We start from the raw sequence: 20,546 nt of genomic DNA on the forward strand, positions 1-20,546 counted from the left end.
ACATGCTTCCCTAAGTAGCAAGAAACCAAAAAGAACCAACTCCTTCTGCTCAAGCATAGGCTGATTCCCTGATTTGGGGACACTGAGAGACCTCCAGTCTCCCAGATCCTCTCGTCCAGCACGCAGAGATGGGGTTCTTTAATGTTCTCCACCAACGGTCTTAATGCAATATATCTTTAACAAAGAACACAGACAATGGTATGATCTTCTCCAGTTCATTTTTCAAGACAATTACTATGCCTTTCAAATTCCAAAAGAAGCAAAGGTTCTGTGAAAATCCTCCAACTACTAATAAAACTCATTTCTTACCCTTTGTTCTTTACACAGGCATTTTTCAAGTGAACGTAGCTGGAAGGAAATATACCCTGGAAAAGAAAACATGAAGGTTACGATGCCAGCTGTTAAGGCAGGGTTGGTTTCACAAGTCATTTGTATAAAACGCAGCCATACAACCACGACAACATCAGGAATAGGGAAAAGCAACATCTCTACCACATTCTCTTGGATGAAATCTACTGTGGCTTAAGATCCATCCTTTCATTTTCTACCATTAACTACTTTACAAATTTAGAGACATTCTAAACAAATATGATCAAAAAAATCAAATCTTGCTCAGAAAATATATTGTTTATTAAACAGAAGATAAGAAAATTTCAGGAATTCTACATAAAAATCATATTATACTGAATTAGAGTTTTTAAAATATGTATTGCATAGTTTTGAAAGGTTCTTTGTTTCGGTGGTAGTTTTTTTTTCTCCCCAAAACATTCATATTTCTCTTGAAAATATACATACAAAAAATATCACTGCAAATTTAGAGATAATATGTGTATTCTGTGTTATGGAAGATTTTTGATGACACCTCAGCAGCAGTTAATCACCATACTGCCATTCTGATGGAACAGAAATCAAACAAAAGAAGCCATGTTAGCTTGAAGCTTTTTATTGTAGGGAAATGATAGGGCGAGGAAATTGTTTCTTTGTTCTAAATGGGAAACTGAAAGAAACAACAACAAAAAAATGAGCATCAATTCGATTGTTCATTAAATGGCAATTATCCTCTGAAGAATTTCTAATGTATAAATAAATGACAAACTCAATTAAATATTTAAGAAAATAAATGTCATTTGAATATATATATCGCCATTGTGGATCCAAGTACAAAATAAAATTTAATAGGCAAGTACTTTCTATTCAATAGTAGTAAATATATATAATATGTAGATTTTTAAAACGCACTTGTTTTCTTCAATATGATAGGATCAACAAATAGAGTAATTCTAACTAATCAGGAAAAGTCAGACTTGAGGTTTATTACAAGTGACAGAAATAACAGAGAAATCATACTAAGTTTCCTTCTCAAACACGTTCTAAATGAATTCATTAAATACTGAAGCTATATTTGCATGTGCCTCATAGATATATAAAAACAATGTTAAATGAGGACTAAAGTATTTAAAAAATTAAATTTGTATACTCTTTTGTCCCTTATGGTTCCCCTTTAGGATGACCTAGAATACATGAAGTAATTAAACACAGTTGAATGATCCAGAAAATGGCATATTTAAGGAAAAAGACAAAAGTGTATTTTGAGAATGAAAATACAAATTTCTTATCTACAATCCCAAAGCTAGAATTAAACCAAAAAAATAAATATGACATATATGAAAATATTAGAGAATGTAGGAAATATAGGTGAAGACTGAGGAGATTAGAGTAAGATGGAAAAACACAGGTATTAGTAAGGATTAGTGTCAAAATCGCAAACTACACAAATAAAACAAAAATGACATTACTTCTTGTTATAATTCCTGAGGATTTATAGAAATGTATCAAGGATAATGAATCTTAATTTCTGCCTGAAATGGTAAGAAAGATGGGTTTTTTAATAATATTGTTTTCCTGGCTTCAGCCCCCCAAACCCAAAGGGACTCTTAACATGCCGCTAAGTATACTTATTTCTCCATACCAATATTTTACAAATGATACTGTGGAAAACATAAAGATTAAATACTGCTATTTAATATTTCTTTTGGCATATATATTTCCCCTGCCTGAATTTTAATTTAGCTCTCTGAGAAACTACCACTTGAAAAAGATTTTGTTTATATATAATGAGCTTATTAAGGTCTTCTCAGTACAATTTTCAAGAGCTAAATAGGATTATCATTTGAGTAGCATATCTTAACTATAATCCAAGTTCAAAGGAATTTCCAAAATTATAAAAATCTGCATTATCATTTGGCATTTCAACTGAGTCCCAACTGTAATTTCAATTGTATAAAGAAATAATTTAAATATCTTTCTTAATAAATTTCATAATTATAGTTAGAAATAACAATTTTTACCTTGATATTTGGGTTTTTTAAGGCAAATCCTCTGTACCAGCCTGTGGAAAAATAATCATGGTCATATTTTGATAAACCATTGTAATATTTTAAAGATAATAACAAATCAATATGTTCTTTGCCGATGGAATTTTACCATACATGTAAAGATTCTGTGGGTAAATATGGTAAGTATTGGCCTTAGGCTACAAAATAGCTCGAGTGACCAAACATAAGAATTCTATTAATAAAACCATTTTTAAAAAACTGTATCAAAAATTTTTATAAACAACAGAAACATCCATAATGTGAATAAAGGCTTTAAAATCAGAGCATTGGGCTTCAATTCTGGCTTTGCTTCTTATTGTCTGTTTAATCTTGGCCAAGTTACTTGACCTCTCTGAGTACCACTTCTTCCATTTTATGAAAGGCCACATTATGTCACAGGGAAAGTCAAGAATCTGCACAAGATTTCATACATTTCCAAATTCTATTTGCCTGACTACAAACTCCAGACTCTGCCACCAAATAACAGTACCTGGCTAACAGTCATGATGTGAATTGCACATCCTTAAGCCTAAGGTCTTGGGTTAAGATCAGTCTCATATCATAGGAAGAGTAAAGCCATCATTCACTGCCAGAATTAACAGGCACATTTTCATCAGCACAATGGCTGATCAAGAGCTCAGCATAATTTTTATTCTGTAGAATGACTATTATAGTAGGCCCTTCTTATCTGCGGTCTCACTTTCCACGGTTTCAGTTACTCATGGTCAACCTGAGTGCAAAAATACTAAATGGAAAATTCCAGAAATAATTCATAAGGTTTAAACTGCATGCCATTCTAAGTAGCATGATGAAATCCCGTGCCTGCCTGCTCAGTTCCGCCCAGGACATGAATCATCCTTTTGTTCAGCATATCCACACTGTCAGTGCTACCCACCCATTAGTTATTTACTAGCCCTCTCGGTTACCAGATTGAGGATCACAGTTTTAAAGTCCTTGTGTTCAAGTCACCCTTATTTTACTTAATCACGGCTCCAAGGCACAAGAGTAGTGATGCTGGCAACTGGGAAGCGCCAAAGAGAAGCCATAAAGTGCTTTAAGTGAAAAGGTGAACGTTCTTTATTTTAATAAGGAAAGAAAAAAAATCATATGCTGAGGTTGCTACAATCCAGGTAAAAATGAATCTTCTATTCATGAAACTGTGAACAGAATATTGTTATAATTATTCTATTTCATCATTAGTTATTGTCAACTGTGGCTAGTTTATAAATTAAACTTTATCACATGTAAAGGAAAAAACGTAGGATGTATAAGGTTCAGTACCATCCAAGATTGCAGGTATCCTGGGGGTCTTAGGTCGCATCACTTGCCAATAAGCGGGCTCAAAGACTGCTGGATTGAAGCTCCCAGCAATTCTGAATCAATTTTGCAGCACTATCCTTACATATCTTTTTATAGTTTAAAACAAATCAGGATATATATTGTATTTTTTCAAGTGTAAAGACCATTTTGCTTATTAGCAAAAAAATTATTATACTATGTAGTAAATATTATGCCTAATAGAATTTTTTCAATGATTAAATTTTAGTCAAAATTTTAATACAAAACAAATATTTGAGCTTTGTATTTAAACATTTTTCCTCCTCATAATACATTTTCTTAAAAGGCTATATTGTAAAATATCGTCCCTAACAGTTCTAAAATCAGTCTGAGGAGAGCAGAATGAACTGAAAATCAGAATCTCTATATCTCAGGGTTTATCAGCTGCCATAAAGACAGATCCAAGAAATATATCCATTTGTAAATAATTATTCTAACAAAAACCAAAACTTCTTGAGAATTGCAAAAATGTCATAGCGAGGTCTCTGTCCAATTATACTATACAGAAAAAGTTTTAGATTACAAAACACCTCCTATTAGATATGGAGCCCAGTTTCATACACCAATCCAAAATAAATTTTATATTTATCTGTATACAAAGTAGCAACAGACAAAATATATCTGGCAATAACATAGGAAATCTTATTATATTTCTTAAGGTATCAATCACAGTGGACAGAATAAACATTCCAATATCACCACCATCTAATGCTAGGGTCTAACTAAATGTTGTAGTTCTGTTTGGGGGAATACAGTTTCATCTATAATAAACTTTGATATGATAAAATGTCATCATAATATAAATTCCTAGTAAGGAAAACCTTAAAAGAGGAAAAACATGAGTATTTTGGGATATACTAACGGGGCTCTAAAATGTAGTCATTTTGTTAACAAGAAAAGCTGGGTGGCCAGGCACGGTGGCTCACACCTCTAATCGCAGCACTTTGGGAGGCCAAGGTGGGTGGAGCACCTGAGGTCAGGAGTTCGAGGACAGCCTGGCCAACATGGTGAAATCCCATCTCTACTAAAAATACAAAAAATTAGCTCAGTGTGGTGGCATGCGGCTGTAATCCCAGCTACTCGGGAGGCTGAGGCAGGAGAATCACTTGACACCGGGAGGCGGAGGTTGCAGTGAGCCAAGATCGCGCCACTGAACTCCAGCCTGGGTGACAGAGCAAGACTCCATCTCAGAAAAAAAAAGAAAAAAGAAAAGCTGGGTACAGTGGCTTATGCCTGTAATCCGAGCACTCTGGAAGGTCAAGGTGCAAGGATCACTTGAGGCCAAGAGTTTGAGACCAGCATGGGAAACATGGTGAGACTCCGTCTCTACAAAAAATAAAAAATAAAAAAATTAGCCAAGCATAATGGAGTATCCCAGTGGTCCTAGCTACTTGGGAGACTGAGGCAGGAGGATCCCTTGAGCCCAGGAGATCGAGGCTGCAGTGAGCCATGATCATGCCACTGCACTCCAACCTGGGTGACAAAGGAAGACCCTGTCTCAAAGAAAAACAAAAAACAAAAAAAAGTAGTCATTTGATCAGAAATCTTTTTAAGGACTAGCGTTTACGGATGTTTCATGGAACAGGAATGGAAACATTTGAGAACTATTAGGTATCTTAAATGAGTTACCTACTATATAAATTAATAATCATCATACAAGGTCAGACAATATATTCTACTAATATTATTCAAGTGCATTGAATAATTGTATTCCAAGTTTGAGGGGAAGAAACTATAGGTCTGGAGCAGAGTTGGCCTGGGCAGGAGCCCTCCAGAGGCAACTGGCTACTCAACCTCAGGTAAGCCATGTCTGCTCTGGGCCTCTGCTTCTTCCTGTCCTGTGGGATCTACCAGATCCTGAGGATTCTGAGAAAAACCTTCTAGTTTGGCACTGAAGATATGGTAGCTTCAACTGCTTTCTCTGTTTGCATCTAATGACTATAAGGAAATAATATTATAATCAGCTTAAAAATAGGAAATGATGCCTTTCCATTAGCCAAACACTGAAAATGCAGGAAACAATTGTGTCAAAAATGACTTGCGGTGACTATTGGAAAAGTTCCAGAGATTAATAGCAGTATGGACAGAATTTGTAGACTTTATGAACAGCCGTATGTTGAGGAGGTCGTTCATAAGGCTACTCACCATCACACTTCTCCAGGATCTGAACTGTATCTCCAATTTCCAATGACAGGCCATATGGAACGGTTCCTCGGAAACTGGCAATAACTGTAAAAAATGATAAAAGAATATATGAAGACAATCATGTCCATTACAGCTTATTATTACATGTTATTGACTAGGAAAAATGAATATAAATAGGAAGTATAATTTGATAGCTGGAACCCTCTGTCATATTTTAATTTTATATCTTTCTAAGAAAATCACTAAGTTCATATACTTTGCCAACTTCTTAGATTAAGTATTATAAATATGCATTTCAAATATATGAAATTTATTAAAATCATACACAATATATCAATGCTATCACCCAATAATAGATATAAACAAAGGTATTGCCTGAGAGCTCCTTAAAGGACTGTGACCCTTTTGTTTCACTGCTTTCTTCATTCCCTCCTCCAAATGCTGGGCCCATAGTAGTTAATAAATGCGTTCAATAATAAATGAGGAATATATTTCCTGCTTGTTATTAGGCTTGGTTTACCTTTCTGCTATATTGTTTGGAGCAGATTTCTTTTCCATAAACTATAAGTTTCTCAAGAGAAGGGACTGCATCCATTTGCTTACCACTATGTGCCCAGAGCCTAGCATAGTATGTGGTGCATAAAAGCAGTCTTCTTGTGCAGTAATCAATGGAGACACTTTATTTAGTAATGACTGGGCCCTCCCACAGGTCTAAACACACAGCCACCACAATTCCCACTTGCACAATACCACTTGGAATGGGGAGGGGATCACAATTAATTATAGATTAATGGTTTAGATTAATTGGTTTCTGAAACATTTTGCAGGGCAGGACAGGACTAGGATGGTGTATCCATACAGAGAAAGTATGCACAGATTAGTCCTTTTCTGGCAACTCCAGGAATTACAGAGAGAATAAAGCTCAGTGATTCTTCCCTGAATAGTAGGTAAAGCTTGAGTCAGAAAGGAGGCAAATATGGAGAAATGAAGAAAATGCATTTCAACACACAAAAAAAGAGAAGACATCTCCTATGAAGTACTATGCACACTGAAATCAACTAACAATTCACATCAAAAGAAAATGATTCTTAAAAGGCCAAAATTTTAGGAGGGAAACTTATAATTTTGCTTCAGAGTGAGATTTAGATATAACTCCAGTCCCCAAAATAAGTTATTGCTACTGTTGGGAGTGTATATTTTAAAAACCTAAAGGAACACACGAATCTGTCAAAAATGAAAACATGCCAATAAGTAATGAGCTTTTAGAGAAGTCTCATGCCCTTTTATGATCTCAAAACAAAATTAACAGTAGAGGTCAAAACACAGGACAGAAAACACAAGCCAAAGTCCATGAGACAGAACAAAATAACTATATGGATAGAAACCAATTAAGAACATTTAGCCAAGCACTAATTTATGATATCATTTTCTAACTATAACCATGAATACCATTAGCCTCATAATGATGTGCAAGAAGCATTTTGCTGGCAAAACAGTCAAGGGTCTATATATCTTGACAGATTGCTTCATTTAACTTTCAGAGACCTCTTCTTACAAGGGATCAGCAACTGAACTGACAGTAGATTGATTGCAATTTAAAAGACTTCAAGACAATCTTATACTCAGAATTGCCTTTCCAAACTCTGCACTACTGATGTTTCTCTTAGAAATCTTGGTGCACGGACTTCCCAACACAGTTTTGTACACAGCTCCTACCACTCAGGAACACCCTCGTATACCCAGGGCTGCCTCCCACTCTTCTGGCTCTCCTCTCTTTTTCCTCATCACCTTCTTGAACACAGCAGTACTAACTAATAGACTTCATTTCTTCACCTTCCTCAGCCCCTGCAATCCAGCCTTTGCTGTGTTTTGAAACTGCTTTACTAAGAACTCCAGTCCCCTCAGTGTGGCCACATTCATGTTGCCTTCCAGGAATCTTTCCTCTCTTGAATCTTCTACTGCTTCTGTCACACCCGCCAGCCTTCTCCACACCTTCTTTCTTAGCCCTCCTCTTAAATGTTGGTGTGATCCAGGTTTCATTCTTAAGACGCTCAAGTGTAGGAAAATAGCATCAAGCCTGGCATTTTGACACATGCATTTGAACCCCAATCTCATCACTTATTACCTGTGTGACCTCGGTCAGGATATCAACCTCTCAGAATCTCCACATCCTCACTGTAAATCATCACTGGGTGAGTGAACGAGGGTGTGGCTGGGTGTAAATAATCACTGGGTGAGTGAATGAGGGTATGGTTTAAGGGCGTGGCCATTACTGTTAAATGCTCTGGTCTTCAACAGTCGGGTTCTTTTATTATTGAGAATACTATTTTAAAGGTGTGCTTAAAAATCTAAGAACCAAAAACTGCATTACATGAGAAAACTCATTCTTTCATAGGAATTGTTTAAAACTGGGATGACAGCTTGTCTGAGCCATAACCATGTATTATCTCATTTCTTATCCAAACGGTCTATGTGGGTGAATTCTGATTTGACTATTCAGCTATGTAATATGTAATAAACATTAAAGGTAAGCAAAGAAGTTCCCTAATCTCACTGGCCTTCAGATGGTTCCTCTATAAAACAAAGGAGCTAGACAAATGAACTGAAATTCCCCTGCCAGTCCCAAATTCTGAGTCTGCAAGAGGACTTTCAGCTCAGCAGTGACATGGCATAGTACTTACCAAAGAACTCTGCCTCCAAACCAGCCTAGTCTGTGTAATCACTGCCTGTGATCAAGTGGACACTTGTCTCCACCTGCAACAGCCATCTGATAACGCAGAAGAGACAGCCTGCTCTCAGCATCTCATGAGGCCCTTATCAACTGCTCTCCGACTTTTCTAGGCTCACACCCAACCCAGCTCTCCACATACTGCCCTATGCTCAGCCACACACAAATTCTCATCAAGCTTTTTCTTGCAGACTTCAGTGCTTTTACATCTATTATTCTCTTTTTAGGGGGTTGCCTTCTTCACTCCTACACTGGGAAATGCAAAGCAGCTTTAATTTAAGGCTTTGCTACAAGGTTAGGACATTAGATTTCCTGATGCTACTCCTTCCTTTTTGTCATCCGTGGGTCCATGTGGAATACAATTGCTCCCTCATCTGTGTTCTCAGGACACTCTGACCACACCTCAAATATAGTAAGGCATCACATAATATTACAGCACTTCGTCTATCTGTGTCTTTCTACTTGGGAAGAGAAACTATTTCTCATTCATCTTTTGAGAGCCAGCATGAGCAGCTGAGTATAAGAATGGAGTACAAACACGTGGAATGAATGAATGAATGAATGAATGAATGAAGCCACTGAGAAATGGTGTCTAGGTTTTAATGGATTCGGACAACCTCAGGGACTCTTCTCATAACTAAAAGTATCTAAGGAATAAGTTTTAAACTGCGGATCATATTGGAGAGGAATATTTTTCAGGATATAGTTCAAGGAATGACTTTGCTCTTTATCTTCTAAAATGGCAAGTCACTCTCGATCATTGAGTTAGACAAGTAACTCCACCTTGCTGTGTACTAACAAATAGATGGATGGATACTATACTCAGGAAAAATGTTTAGGCTTCAGGTTATGAAAGAGAAAGGCAGTTCTAGGTAAAGAGCGAAGAATTTGAAAATATGGTTGGCTCATGTTTCTCAGTGGTAGCATATAATGTATCATAAACTAAGGAAAACCAGTTTAGCAAAGCAGAAACCCATACACCATGTATGCATTAATGAAGCCTCAATATGCAATTCTGTCAAATGCACTTAAAGCATCTGCTATTTTCAAATTCCATTTGGAAACAAATTTTCAACTAAATCCCTTTAAATTTCTCTAAGTGTTTCTGCATGAAACACATCTATAATTGAAAATGCATTGTCACCAGTTATTATAAAGTAGCTATCTCTTTACACAAAAGTTTATTCATCGTACACTTCCCAGGGGCATTTTCCCCCAAATAATATCAAGGTTTACCAAAGATGCCTATACAGTGTTTTTATCCCTCCATTTCCTTTTCTTGTTTTTCTTATAAACTGAACAGTTTCTTATAAATTGATCCTTAGTAGTTACAGGAAACAATCATAGAGAATGAACCTTTGGTAAAGCTGGGAATACAAATATTCGGTTCTATTATTTTAGTCACACGGGCCCTGAGAGCACAATTTTAAACTGCATATAAAAACTACTGCTGTGGTGATGTGTTCATCTCTGTCCATTTGCTACTATGGAAAAATTTACTTGGATTAATAAACCCAGTTTATATGTCTATAAACCCAGTTTATAGGTAAGTCCTTAAAAAATATCTGTCAGCTGAAAACACTAAATTCATAGCATAACCATTTTGAAAAAGATGTCCTAACCAACTGCCTGTTATTACTAACAGTATCATTCCTTTATATAATGATACCAGTTTAGTACCTATTGACAGTTTATTAAGAATTAAATAGCCGTGAGAAACAGTCTCAAACACAACTCCTAATTTTCTATGAGGAAGATAAAAAGAAGGTAAACGATGCAGTGAAATGGAGACTCATTCCTTAGTTTCAATGATGCTATTTGCTCATGCCAAGAACCAATGCACATTTTAAAACTTTTAAACTGAATACAAAGAAAATCACAAGAGTCCATGACTTTTAAAATTTTAAATCAAAACAAAGTATTAAGAATTATTGGCCAGGCACAGTGGCTTATGCCTGTAATCCCAGCACCTTGCGGGGCCAAGGCAGGCAGATCACTTGAGGTCAGGAGTTCGAGATCAGCCTTGCTAACATGGCGAAACCCCGTATCTACTAAAAATACAAAAAGTAGCTGGGCCTGGTGGCGGGTGCCTGTAATCCCAGCTACTCGGGAGGCTGAGCAGGAGAACTGCTTGAACCCGGGAGGCGGAGGTTGCAGTGAGCTGAGATCGTGCCACTGCACTCCAGCCTGGGCAACGGAGTGAGGCTCCATCTCCAAAACAAACAAACAAAAAAGAATTATTATAAGTCAGTCACATAGCTGTAACATATTCTTCCTCATCATTGTCAAAATAATATTCAAAATGATTCTACCTGGCACAGGTCAATTCCAGCCCAGCGCATGCTGCCCTTGCCCTTTACAGGCTGACCATCTAAGATGAATGGAACATAACGCAGGAAAGAAATCATGAAAATGCTTTGCCTTTTGTGATACAAAGGAAGGAAAACTTCTCTCTTCAGGCCAGATTTTGGCTTCATCTTTCTGCTAAAAAGATCTTCAACTCATGAACAGGTTGTGGTTAAAATGGTCACTTATGAGCCAACTGTTTACAACACAGAACACACAAAGCTACTCTTCTCAAGTTCTGAGGCTAGCCCACAGCATCCTATTTCATGGCAAAAGGAAGCTGTTGTTTTTCACAGCAAAAATAAGCTGACTGCACCAGAAATTAAATATAAAATTTTATATCCGTGCTTGTAAAATATTGAACACTGGTGCTGAAAACATAGCAGTGTCCATCAGAAGGCAGTGATGGAGCAGGCACTGGTGTCATAGGCATTCTAAAGGAATTCTTAGACCTCTGAGGACCTTTAGACCTCAGAGGACATTTCAGACTGGTTCCTTCCTACATCCATGTTCATTTCACATTCGGCTCTGGCGTGTCATGGAAGTATCCATTAAGGTTTATCAACTTTTATGAGGATCATTTGGGGGGCTCACAAATGGAAAAGAGATAAAGGGGTAGAATTTCTGAAGAACCTAGATAAGATTTGGAAGAAACAGAGAAAAAGGAAAGGGATTAAGGAGAACTAAATTCTTTTTTTTAAATTTTTTTCATTTCTTTGAGACAGAGTCTCACCGTCACCCAGGCTGGAGTGCAGTGGCATGATCTCAGCTCACTGAAATCTCCACTTCCCAGGCTCAAGCCATCCTCCCACCTCAGCCTCCTCAGTAGCTCGGACTGAAAGCGTTCGCCACCACACCTGGCTAACGTTTGTATATTTTGTAGAGATGGGGTTTCACCATATTGCTCAGGCTGGTCTCAAACTCCTGAGCTCAAGCAACTTGCCGGCCTTGGCCTCCCAAAGTGCTGGGATTATAGGTGTGAGCCACCATGCCTAGCCAAGGAGAACTAAATTTTTCTCAGGTACTTTAGTTCATGAAATGGAGAACTATGATGGAAAAGGAAAAGGGGTCACCTCTTCTACATATGTACAAAACCCCACTGTAGGGAAAGATAAAATATGGTGGAAAAAACCAAATCAATAATCTATTTCAAGGTACTTCCCTGTTTTCTAGCTGTCTGGGACAGGGCTGGAGGAAAGACAGAAGTCATTTGGAGATTTCTTTTGGTACTGTCATTTTGAAAGTGTAGCATAGAACTGTTTTTCTTCTTTATTCCCTTCTGTTTTTTCCCTCCGAAAGATGAAGTTAGGAGCAAGCTGGTTATTCCTAACCATAAGGAACTCCCAGGTGGCTATGTGTGTCACAGTAGGACTACGTGGAGATGAAGTGGTATCTCCTGGATACTGCTCTGTGGTTCAAAGGAACTCACTGGGAAGAATAAAGAAATGCTGTGTTCTATCTTCTGGTCCTCAGACCTGCCACATGTTTGGGATCTGCCTTCATCTGGTAATAGGTTGTGCCCACAGGCCTCACACAACTTGCAGGCTCACCTAAGAGGCACAAATATATGCACACTCAAAAGCAGGACTGCATTCTTATGCCAGTTATCATGGTCAGCCTTTGAGACATGGCACACAACTCTCTTCTGGCCTGTGTGACTTTGAAAAATCAGAAGCATATTGAATGAAAGGTACATAATTGTTTCTGATGTATTAAAAGGTACCACCTGAAACTATATTGCTGTCTTTGGCTGTTAAGAGGATAGCTCTCCCAGGGATTGCAGAACGTCATCCTCCTTGAACCACAAGGCCAAGGCAAAGCATGGTGGTAGGTACTGCGATGCACCTCCCAGACCCTTCTTTGGAAATCAATGACTCTCCCTGTGGCTGGGAGTGCTGGGGTAGACAGTCCTCGAACCCTAGCACCCTTCTGGGATGGCTACAGCTGAAGAGAGCTGCTTTGCTCAAGGCTGGGGCTACTTCCCAGGGTGGGTTACATCCAGTGAAGGCTGGGCCTTGGCACTACAACTTGGTATAACTCTGCAGGGCCATTCCCACTTAAGTGACTAAGATTGTCACTAGGCCTGCATCACAGATCAACTTCGTCCTCTGGCAAGTTCTGCTTCCTTCCACGCCACTGCACTGGGGTGAACTCTGAGAGGACTTCCTGCTAAATACCCTGCAAGCCAATCTCCATCTCAGGGTCTGCTTCCTGAGGGGCTCAGCCTCTTACAAGCTTTTAAGCACTCCCCATCCAGAATTTACTTCTGGCCCAATTTGTTTAAAGTCCTCTATTTAAGGAGAAGAAAAAATAACATGATTGCATTACTATTTTATCTTAAGGATTTTGCTAAGTTTTTCATGTGTTAGTTCTAACCTTCTATGACACTGACATTTCAATACTCATTTTAGAGACAGAGAAACAGAAAAAAAAGAGGCAAACAAGGAAGAGAATTAACAACATCAGGAGGGAATTTTTCCACATTCAGATTTGAAGACATTGTCACGGTGGCAATAAATGAACCCGTTTTATTCTCCAAAGGGTCATAAACAGGCTCTTCACCTTGGATTTCATGTCACAAATGCTAAGGTCCTTTCCTAAGTGGCTACAAGAAGAACTGAAGGTCAAAAAAAAAAAAACTTTAAGCTGATTATTGCATCCACCTATCCATACTTTTAAAAACAATGTAATATGATTAAAAGGTTATGATTTTGGCAACTGCCAGTCAAAAGGAGCATCCTAGATGAGATGAGAGAAAGCCCAAACAATTATTTCAAAAGCCTCCTAGCACTTAGCAAAGGGTAACAATGTGAATTAGATGGAGGCTTGGGATTTAGCTCCACCAATTATGAACCATGTGGTCCTCGGTCCTTTCATTTGCTAGCCCAGGATGACACCCCCTGCCTGGCCTACCTCACAGGATGTCACAAGGATCAAACCAAATATATGAGAATTCTATGTGTAAGTAAATATGAAATAATAAAATCTTTTCATCATAATTGTTAACTGGAAATTTGGGAGATAGATCTGAATCTGCCATAGATTCAAAAGCCAAAATAAGCCTTCCATTTATAATAGTAAATAAAAAACCCTTTCTCTATTCTGTTATTACAGTTTCTTAGAAATCATTATTAAGTCAAACTTAGACTCAGGCTTAAGCACCTCAAGTGGAAAAAAAGCTGATACTACTGCTTTTTCTGATAAGGCAGCAAAAAAAATAAAAAATAAAAAAATAAAATCTTTGGCAATGAGACTGATAAGGAAAGTAACGGGGTTAAGAGGGATTTTCCAAAAATGCTAAGGCAGAGTTAGGAAGGGAGGCAGATGCAACTTTTACCATTCATTCTGCACAATAGTATTATCTGTGCAAGGGACAACAGACAGCACCAGGCAGGAAAAAATTACAATACAGTCTTCATGTCGCAGTGGAGAATGAAGTTACAGAAGGCAACTGCTTTTCCCACAATCCAAATGCAAAACTGTTTTAATAAAATATCATTTTCCAATCAATTGTATTTAATCTACCGCCAATATTTGGAAAAAATAAATGAAAAAACTGCCTTTTTCCAATGTGAGATGGTTAATATTCAGATAATATTATTTAAGATTAAGAACTAAGATTATTTAAAATACAGGATTAAGTTTGCTGACTTTTTGTTACTTTTAGTTTTTTTTCTATAAGGGAAGAGAAAAAGAATGTTATATCTCCCTGTTCCTATTTTTTCTGATTTCTCTCTTTGAATACTAAATACTCAAAGTCACAAAACATATAACACAGTAGAATTGAAGTGGTACATCCAAATATCACTGCCATCTCCACCCTGCAACCGGAGGGACTCAGCAGGCCAGCCCAGTATCACGAAAGTCACCAAAAAAAGTTAGCAAATATCCCAAAGGTGAATTGGAAGACAGAGATCCAGCCTCCACACACACCACTTTAAAATGCCCAGCTTATTTTTGCAGCCTCTTCTATAACGTTCTCTCCAGCATAATATTCGGTCCTGTATCAGCTCCAGTCACTCATCTTCCTCATACAACTAAGCATTTATTTTTCTGATTTTTTTCTTCATAGGTATTCTTTTTTCCAATGTGGATTTTGACTCCCATTCCCAGTGCTGACTTCTTAAGAGGTCTGCTAGATTATTACCTACAAATTGCCTTACAGTCAGAAGAAGTCAAACTCTAAATTCTTACAATTACTCCCCCTTTTGCTCTGATGACTAAGCCAATTTCCAATTTTGAACAAATACTAATTTTTACTGGCTCTGGCCATTGACACCTAGTCAAAAACTATTTCTCAAGGAGATAGGGGAGCCAGTGAACAGTTCAATGGAGAAATAGAGGAACAAAGTCCAAAGTTCTTTCAAAATCTAGCTCCTGCATAGTTTTCCAATCTCACCCTTTACAACTCCCCACTCAACAGTCCCACTGAACCTCTCTTATCTATGCCTTTCCAATTGCTTTTCCCTCCACTTGACATCTGGGCCTCTTATTCCCGTCCCCTTAACAGGTCTACTTCAAAACAACACAAGCATCTTCCTCTGTCACGCACATCCATGTGAAGAGACCACCAAACAGGCTTTGTATGAGCAATAAAGCTTTTGCAAGTCACAGGGGTTACAACGGCTGAGCTTCGGCTCAGAGGCCTGACATCCTCAAGGAAGGCTTAGTCTGTACCCTAATTCCACTGCACCAATCCCCTTTAAGTCCCTCCATCCTCAAAGAAGGCTTAGCCTGTACCCTAACTCCACCACACCAATCCCATGTACGTCCCTCCAACGCTGATTATACTCACTCGCCACCTCTACTTTTGCAGCTCCTTTATGTTCCCAATACTCAGCACAATGCATGACACCTAGTGGGTACTCAACAAGTGTCAGTTGAATATATAATGGGATGAAATCACCAAGGTGTGCAGTTGACTTATTTATTAAATTAATATTTAATGGTTACTCTCCATGTGCCAGTATTGTGCTAGGCACTAGGAATACAATGGTGAAGATAACACTTTGCACTGGTGTTGAGTTATTAAGTCATGAGAAAGAAGAAGTTTCCGACGTTTTTTTGTTTGCTACAAAACACAGTTCAGAGTGTGTAGATGGACAACTCTTGAGGTGCTTGGATTTTGTCACTTGGTCATTCAATTAGCACTTCTTTGATGTGCATTTAATCCATTTTATTAGTTTTTATCAAATTTATCAATTTCTACCATTGGTAGGAATTTTGTTACCTCAATAAGACTAAACACATCTTTAAGGAAGGGACTAGTATTCCAACCAGCAGAGCACCTAGAAATGAGGATCTCTTAATTTTTCAGCAAATACCACAAAAGTGAACTGGAAGATAGCGACCCAGCCCCCACACACACCATATTAAAGTGCTGATGTACTCTCCTACCAAAAAGCATTCTCAAAACCATGACTCACATGTGCTGAGGTCTACTTTCAGGCTAGTTCTCCTTCTGCACCTCACAGAGTTCTACACCTCTGTGTTTTATATTGCCAGAGATTTTTAAATGTACACAGCAAACAGATATAGTTAGTTCTATTATTCTTATGTGGAAAAAAATTAAGCCCACTGCCTTTTTTTAACTTCTAATTTTGAATTAATGTCAGATTTATAAGAAAGTTACAAAAATAAGCCAGGCGTGGTGGTGTGTGCCTGTGGTCCTGGCTATTCAAGAGGTTGAGGTGGAAGGATTGCTTGAGCCCAGGTGTTCCAGGCTGCAGTGAGCTATGATCACACCACCGCACTCCAGCCTGAGAAACAGAGTGAGATACTGTCTCGAAAGGAAGAAAGAGAAAAGGAAGAAAAGAAAGGAAGAAAGAAGAATTGTCAGAGGTATTCAAACCAGAGTGACTCCATATTGAACAGAGGCTGGGAAAAATAAGGCTGAGACCTACTGGGTGGCATTCCCAGGAGGTTGGGCATTCTTAGTCATAGGATGAGTTAGGATGTTGGCAGGGCTAAAATACAGGTCATTAGGACATTGCTGATAAAATAGGATGTGGTAAAGAAGCCAACTGAAACCCACCAAAACCAACATGGCAACGAAATTGACCTCTGGTGGTCCTCACTTCATTATACGCTAGTTAAAATGCATCAGCATGCTAAGACACACTCCCACCAGCGCCAGGACAATTTACAAATGTTATGGCAACATCTGGAAGTTACCCTATATGGTCTAAAGGGGAGGAACCCTCAGTTCTGGGAATTGCCCATCCCTTTCCTTGGTAACTCCAAGAATAATCCACTCTTTGTTTAGCATATAATCAAGAAATAATCTTTTATCTCTACTTCTCCAATAAACTTGCTTTCACTTTGCTCTGTGGACTTGCCCGGAATTCTTTCTTGCTTGAGATCCAAGAACCCTCTCTTGGGGTCTGGATCAGGACCCCTTTCTGGTAACAGAAGGAAAGAAAAGAAGAAAGTAACACAAATAGTATAAAGATATATTCTTAAATAAGCTTCAGCAAATGTGAAGCTCTTAAATAAATATAGCACATTTACCAAAACCAGGAAGTTAATGTTGAAAAAATATACTGTCTTAGTCCATTTTGTGCTGCTGTAACAGAATATCACAGGCTGGGTAATCTATAAAGAAATTTAATTCTCACAGTTCTGGAAGATAGCAAGTCCAAGATCAAGGTACTGGCATTGTGGTAAGAGCCTTCCTGCTTTATCTTCACATGGTGGAAGGACGAAGAACCTGAGAGTGTAAACTACCCAAACACAGCCTAAAGCCTCTTTGAATAGGGCCTTAATCCCATTAACAAGGGAGGAGTCCCCATGGTCTAATCATTTCTTAAGGTCCCACCTCTTAATGCTGTCTTTTTGGCAACACCTGAGTTTTTAAAAGGAGTACATTTCAACATAAGTTTTGGAGGGGACAAAAACATTTAAACCATAACTTATACTATTAACTATTCTCCAGTTCATATGCAAATTTCACCACTTGTCCAACTAATGTCATCTTTGTCCTGTCCAGGATTGCACATTACATTTAGTTGTTACATTTTCTTAGTCTCTTCCCATATTGGACAGTTTCTCAGTCTTTGTCTTTCATGACTTTGGCTATTTTTAAGGATATTGGCTATTTATTTTGCAGAGTATCTCTAAATTTTGGGTTGTTTCCTCACAATTAAACGTAGAATATGCATTTTTGGCATGAATATCACAGAAGTGATGATGTGCCCTGCTTGATGTATCTCATCAGGAGGTACATGATGGTGATAGGTTTTATTACTGGTGATATTAACCTTGATCACTTGGTTAAGTGTCCCAGGTTTCTCCACTGTAGTTACTATTCTTGCCTTTGTAAGTAACAAGTATCTTAAGGGAAGATACTTTGAGACTTTGCGAATATACTGTTTTTCATCATATCTCATAACATCCATTGATAATTTTTGCCTTGCAACCTTAGCCATTTCTAATCATGATGTTTTGTCACAGGGTTATTCAGACACAGCTGGATTATTTCAATTGCAATCAAAACCTGTAATGGGTTCTTTCTGAAGTGGATACAATATACTTAGTTTAGTCTTGATTTCTTTAATATAAAGTACAAAATTAATACCACTACCATAGGCATCCTTGAAACGGCTACTCAGTATATCAGGTGAAATTTCAAGTGTTTCAGAAAATGAAAAACATTTCATTTATTTCAGAAAATGGAAACAAATTAACGTTTTTGTCCAATTTTCATACATGGCATGCTCTCTTTAGATATTACTTCCTTAACCAAATAATTTGTATATGGGTGTTTGGTTAAAAGATTGCTTTTGAGCAATTTCAGCCAACATTTTCAAGGAAAATTGGATGGGTCCTGCAATTAACTGTAATCATCTTCAGGTTTGAATCAAACTCTCTATCTTCACCGCAATTATCAGTGACTTATAAAGGAATCTAGATAAAATTATATATATTTGTTTCATTTTCTGGCAGGAATCTAGACTTCCTAATCATTTTGTATAATAACACTTATTTTTAACTAAGGTCTTAGGACTTACTGATAGTCACAGAAGCGATCACAAGTTATTAATTCTGTAGCATACTGTATGTATGGCTTAGCTGATTTTAACTATTAAAATCTTACTTAAAATAAGACACTGGCTTCAAACTACAGTGAGCATCTTACAAAGGATTTACATTTTGGAAATGTTATAAAGTTGGCTAGTTGGAAACAGTAACTAAATTCTGAAGCTACCTCATAATGGCCTACTTAATCGATTGAACAACTAAAATAATAATTCCACATGTAATGAAAACTGGGTGATGGGAGGGATTTATACATAGCAGAGGCAATATAGTATGGGAGAGGTAGAGAGGTCTTGGCAAATGTGGAGACAGAATGAACATGAGCTGACTCTTCCTCAATACTGTGTTTCTCCACCTGGCCTCCTAGAAAACCTTGATTCCTGAAAAGCCTCACCCTAACTTTGCCACAACCTAGCGATCCATCCATACTGTTCACGGCCCCCAGGCGAGATTGGATAATTATGAACACACCTTGCTTTCTTCCATCATTTCCCTTTTCCCCAAGGGAACACAGCTGCACTGAGAACACCAATCTCTCAACCACACCCTATCCCAACCCCTGTGGAAAATATAGTAGCCACCTGACCAATGGGAGTTGAGGGAATGAACACTCATGTCTTCTGGGATCTGGGTCGAGCCTAGGTCAGCCATTCTTCAGACTTGCACAGTATTGGGACTAGAAAGGCCTTATAGGAACACTCACATCATTCTACATATGGTACTTGTAAACCTGGCATTCATGGTTCTTCCTAAAAGAGGCAGGTGGAACACGAGGTCAGGAGATCGAGACCATCCTGGCTAACACGGTGAAACCCTGTCTCTACTAAAAAAAAATACAAAAAATTAGCCAGGCATGGTGGCGGGCACCTGTAGTCCCAGCTACTCAGGAGGCTGAGGCAGGAGAATGGTGTGAACCCAGCCTGGGCAACACAGTGAGACTCCATCTCAAAAACAAAACAAAACAAAACAAAAAAGCACACAGGCAACCAGTATTCATGTGGCTTATGTTATCTAGGAAACTAATAAAACTCTGTTATTTCCACTTTATAAATTCTCTATGAAGCCTTTCTGCTTCCTCTCAATGACTATTTTTAAAATGAAAAGATATTAAGGAAAAAAATGCTGCTTGTTTATCATAGAGATTTTAATAACAAGTTAAGGCAAAATTCATGAAACTGTAATAGCCAAATCAGGATAAAAATGAACATTACCAACTCAGCACTTATCAATTATAAATGAATTTTTAAATTCTTCCTCAGGGTTTTTGGAGGGCACCAGGTTCCCCTGGAAATCATGCCCTCTCTTCTTCTGCTCTTCCAATTTTATAAGCTAATGAAGCAGTTGCTTTCCATGCCTTTCTTCTCACTGTAAATTTCAGCAACTATTGATTCCAGATGTTGTCTACAATAATTGAAATCTGGGTTGTCTTTGTTTGCCAAAAGCTACACTATTTAAAAGAAACTTGAAAAAATACTCCCTACATCCCCCTCCCCCACCCCGCCCATTTTTTCATGGAAATCAAAATCACTATGCTTAGCTAGGGTTAAAATCTTTAGAAATATTTCTCCTTTGCCCTC

The 20,546-nt window shown here is 37.9% G+C and overlaps 1 protein-coding gene across 6 annotated transcripts in view; it reads right to left on the minus strand.

Annotated features, from left to right (window-relative positions):
* Positions 1-20,546, minus strand: part of DOCK4 (dedicator of cytokinesis 4) — a 525,542-nt gene that overhangs the window by 275,519 nt on the left and 229,477 nt on the right. For all 6 annotated transcript variants that reach the window (XM_054559683.1, XM_024249890.3, XM_054559685.2 and 3 more), the window contains 3 exons: positions 5,859-5,942; positions 2,349-2,389; positions 310-365 (listed from right to left, as the gene is read on the minus strand). In XM_054559683.1, coding sequence (XP_054415658.1) covers positions 310-365; positions 2,349-2,389; positions 5,859-5,942 — 181 coding nt within the window. The remainder of the gene's footprint in view (positions 1-309; positions 366-2,348; positions 2,390-5,858; positions 5,943-20,546) is intronic.

The sequence above is a fragment of the Pongo abelii genome, chromosome 6 (genome assembly GCF_028885655.2).
Source record: "Pongo abelii isolate AG06213 chromosome 6, NHGRI_mPonAbe1-v2.0_pri, whole genome shotgun sequence".
Classification (NCBI taxonomy): Eukaryota; Metazoa; Chordata; class Mammalia; order Primates; family Hominidae; genus Pongo; species Pongo abelii.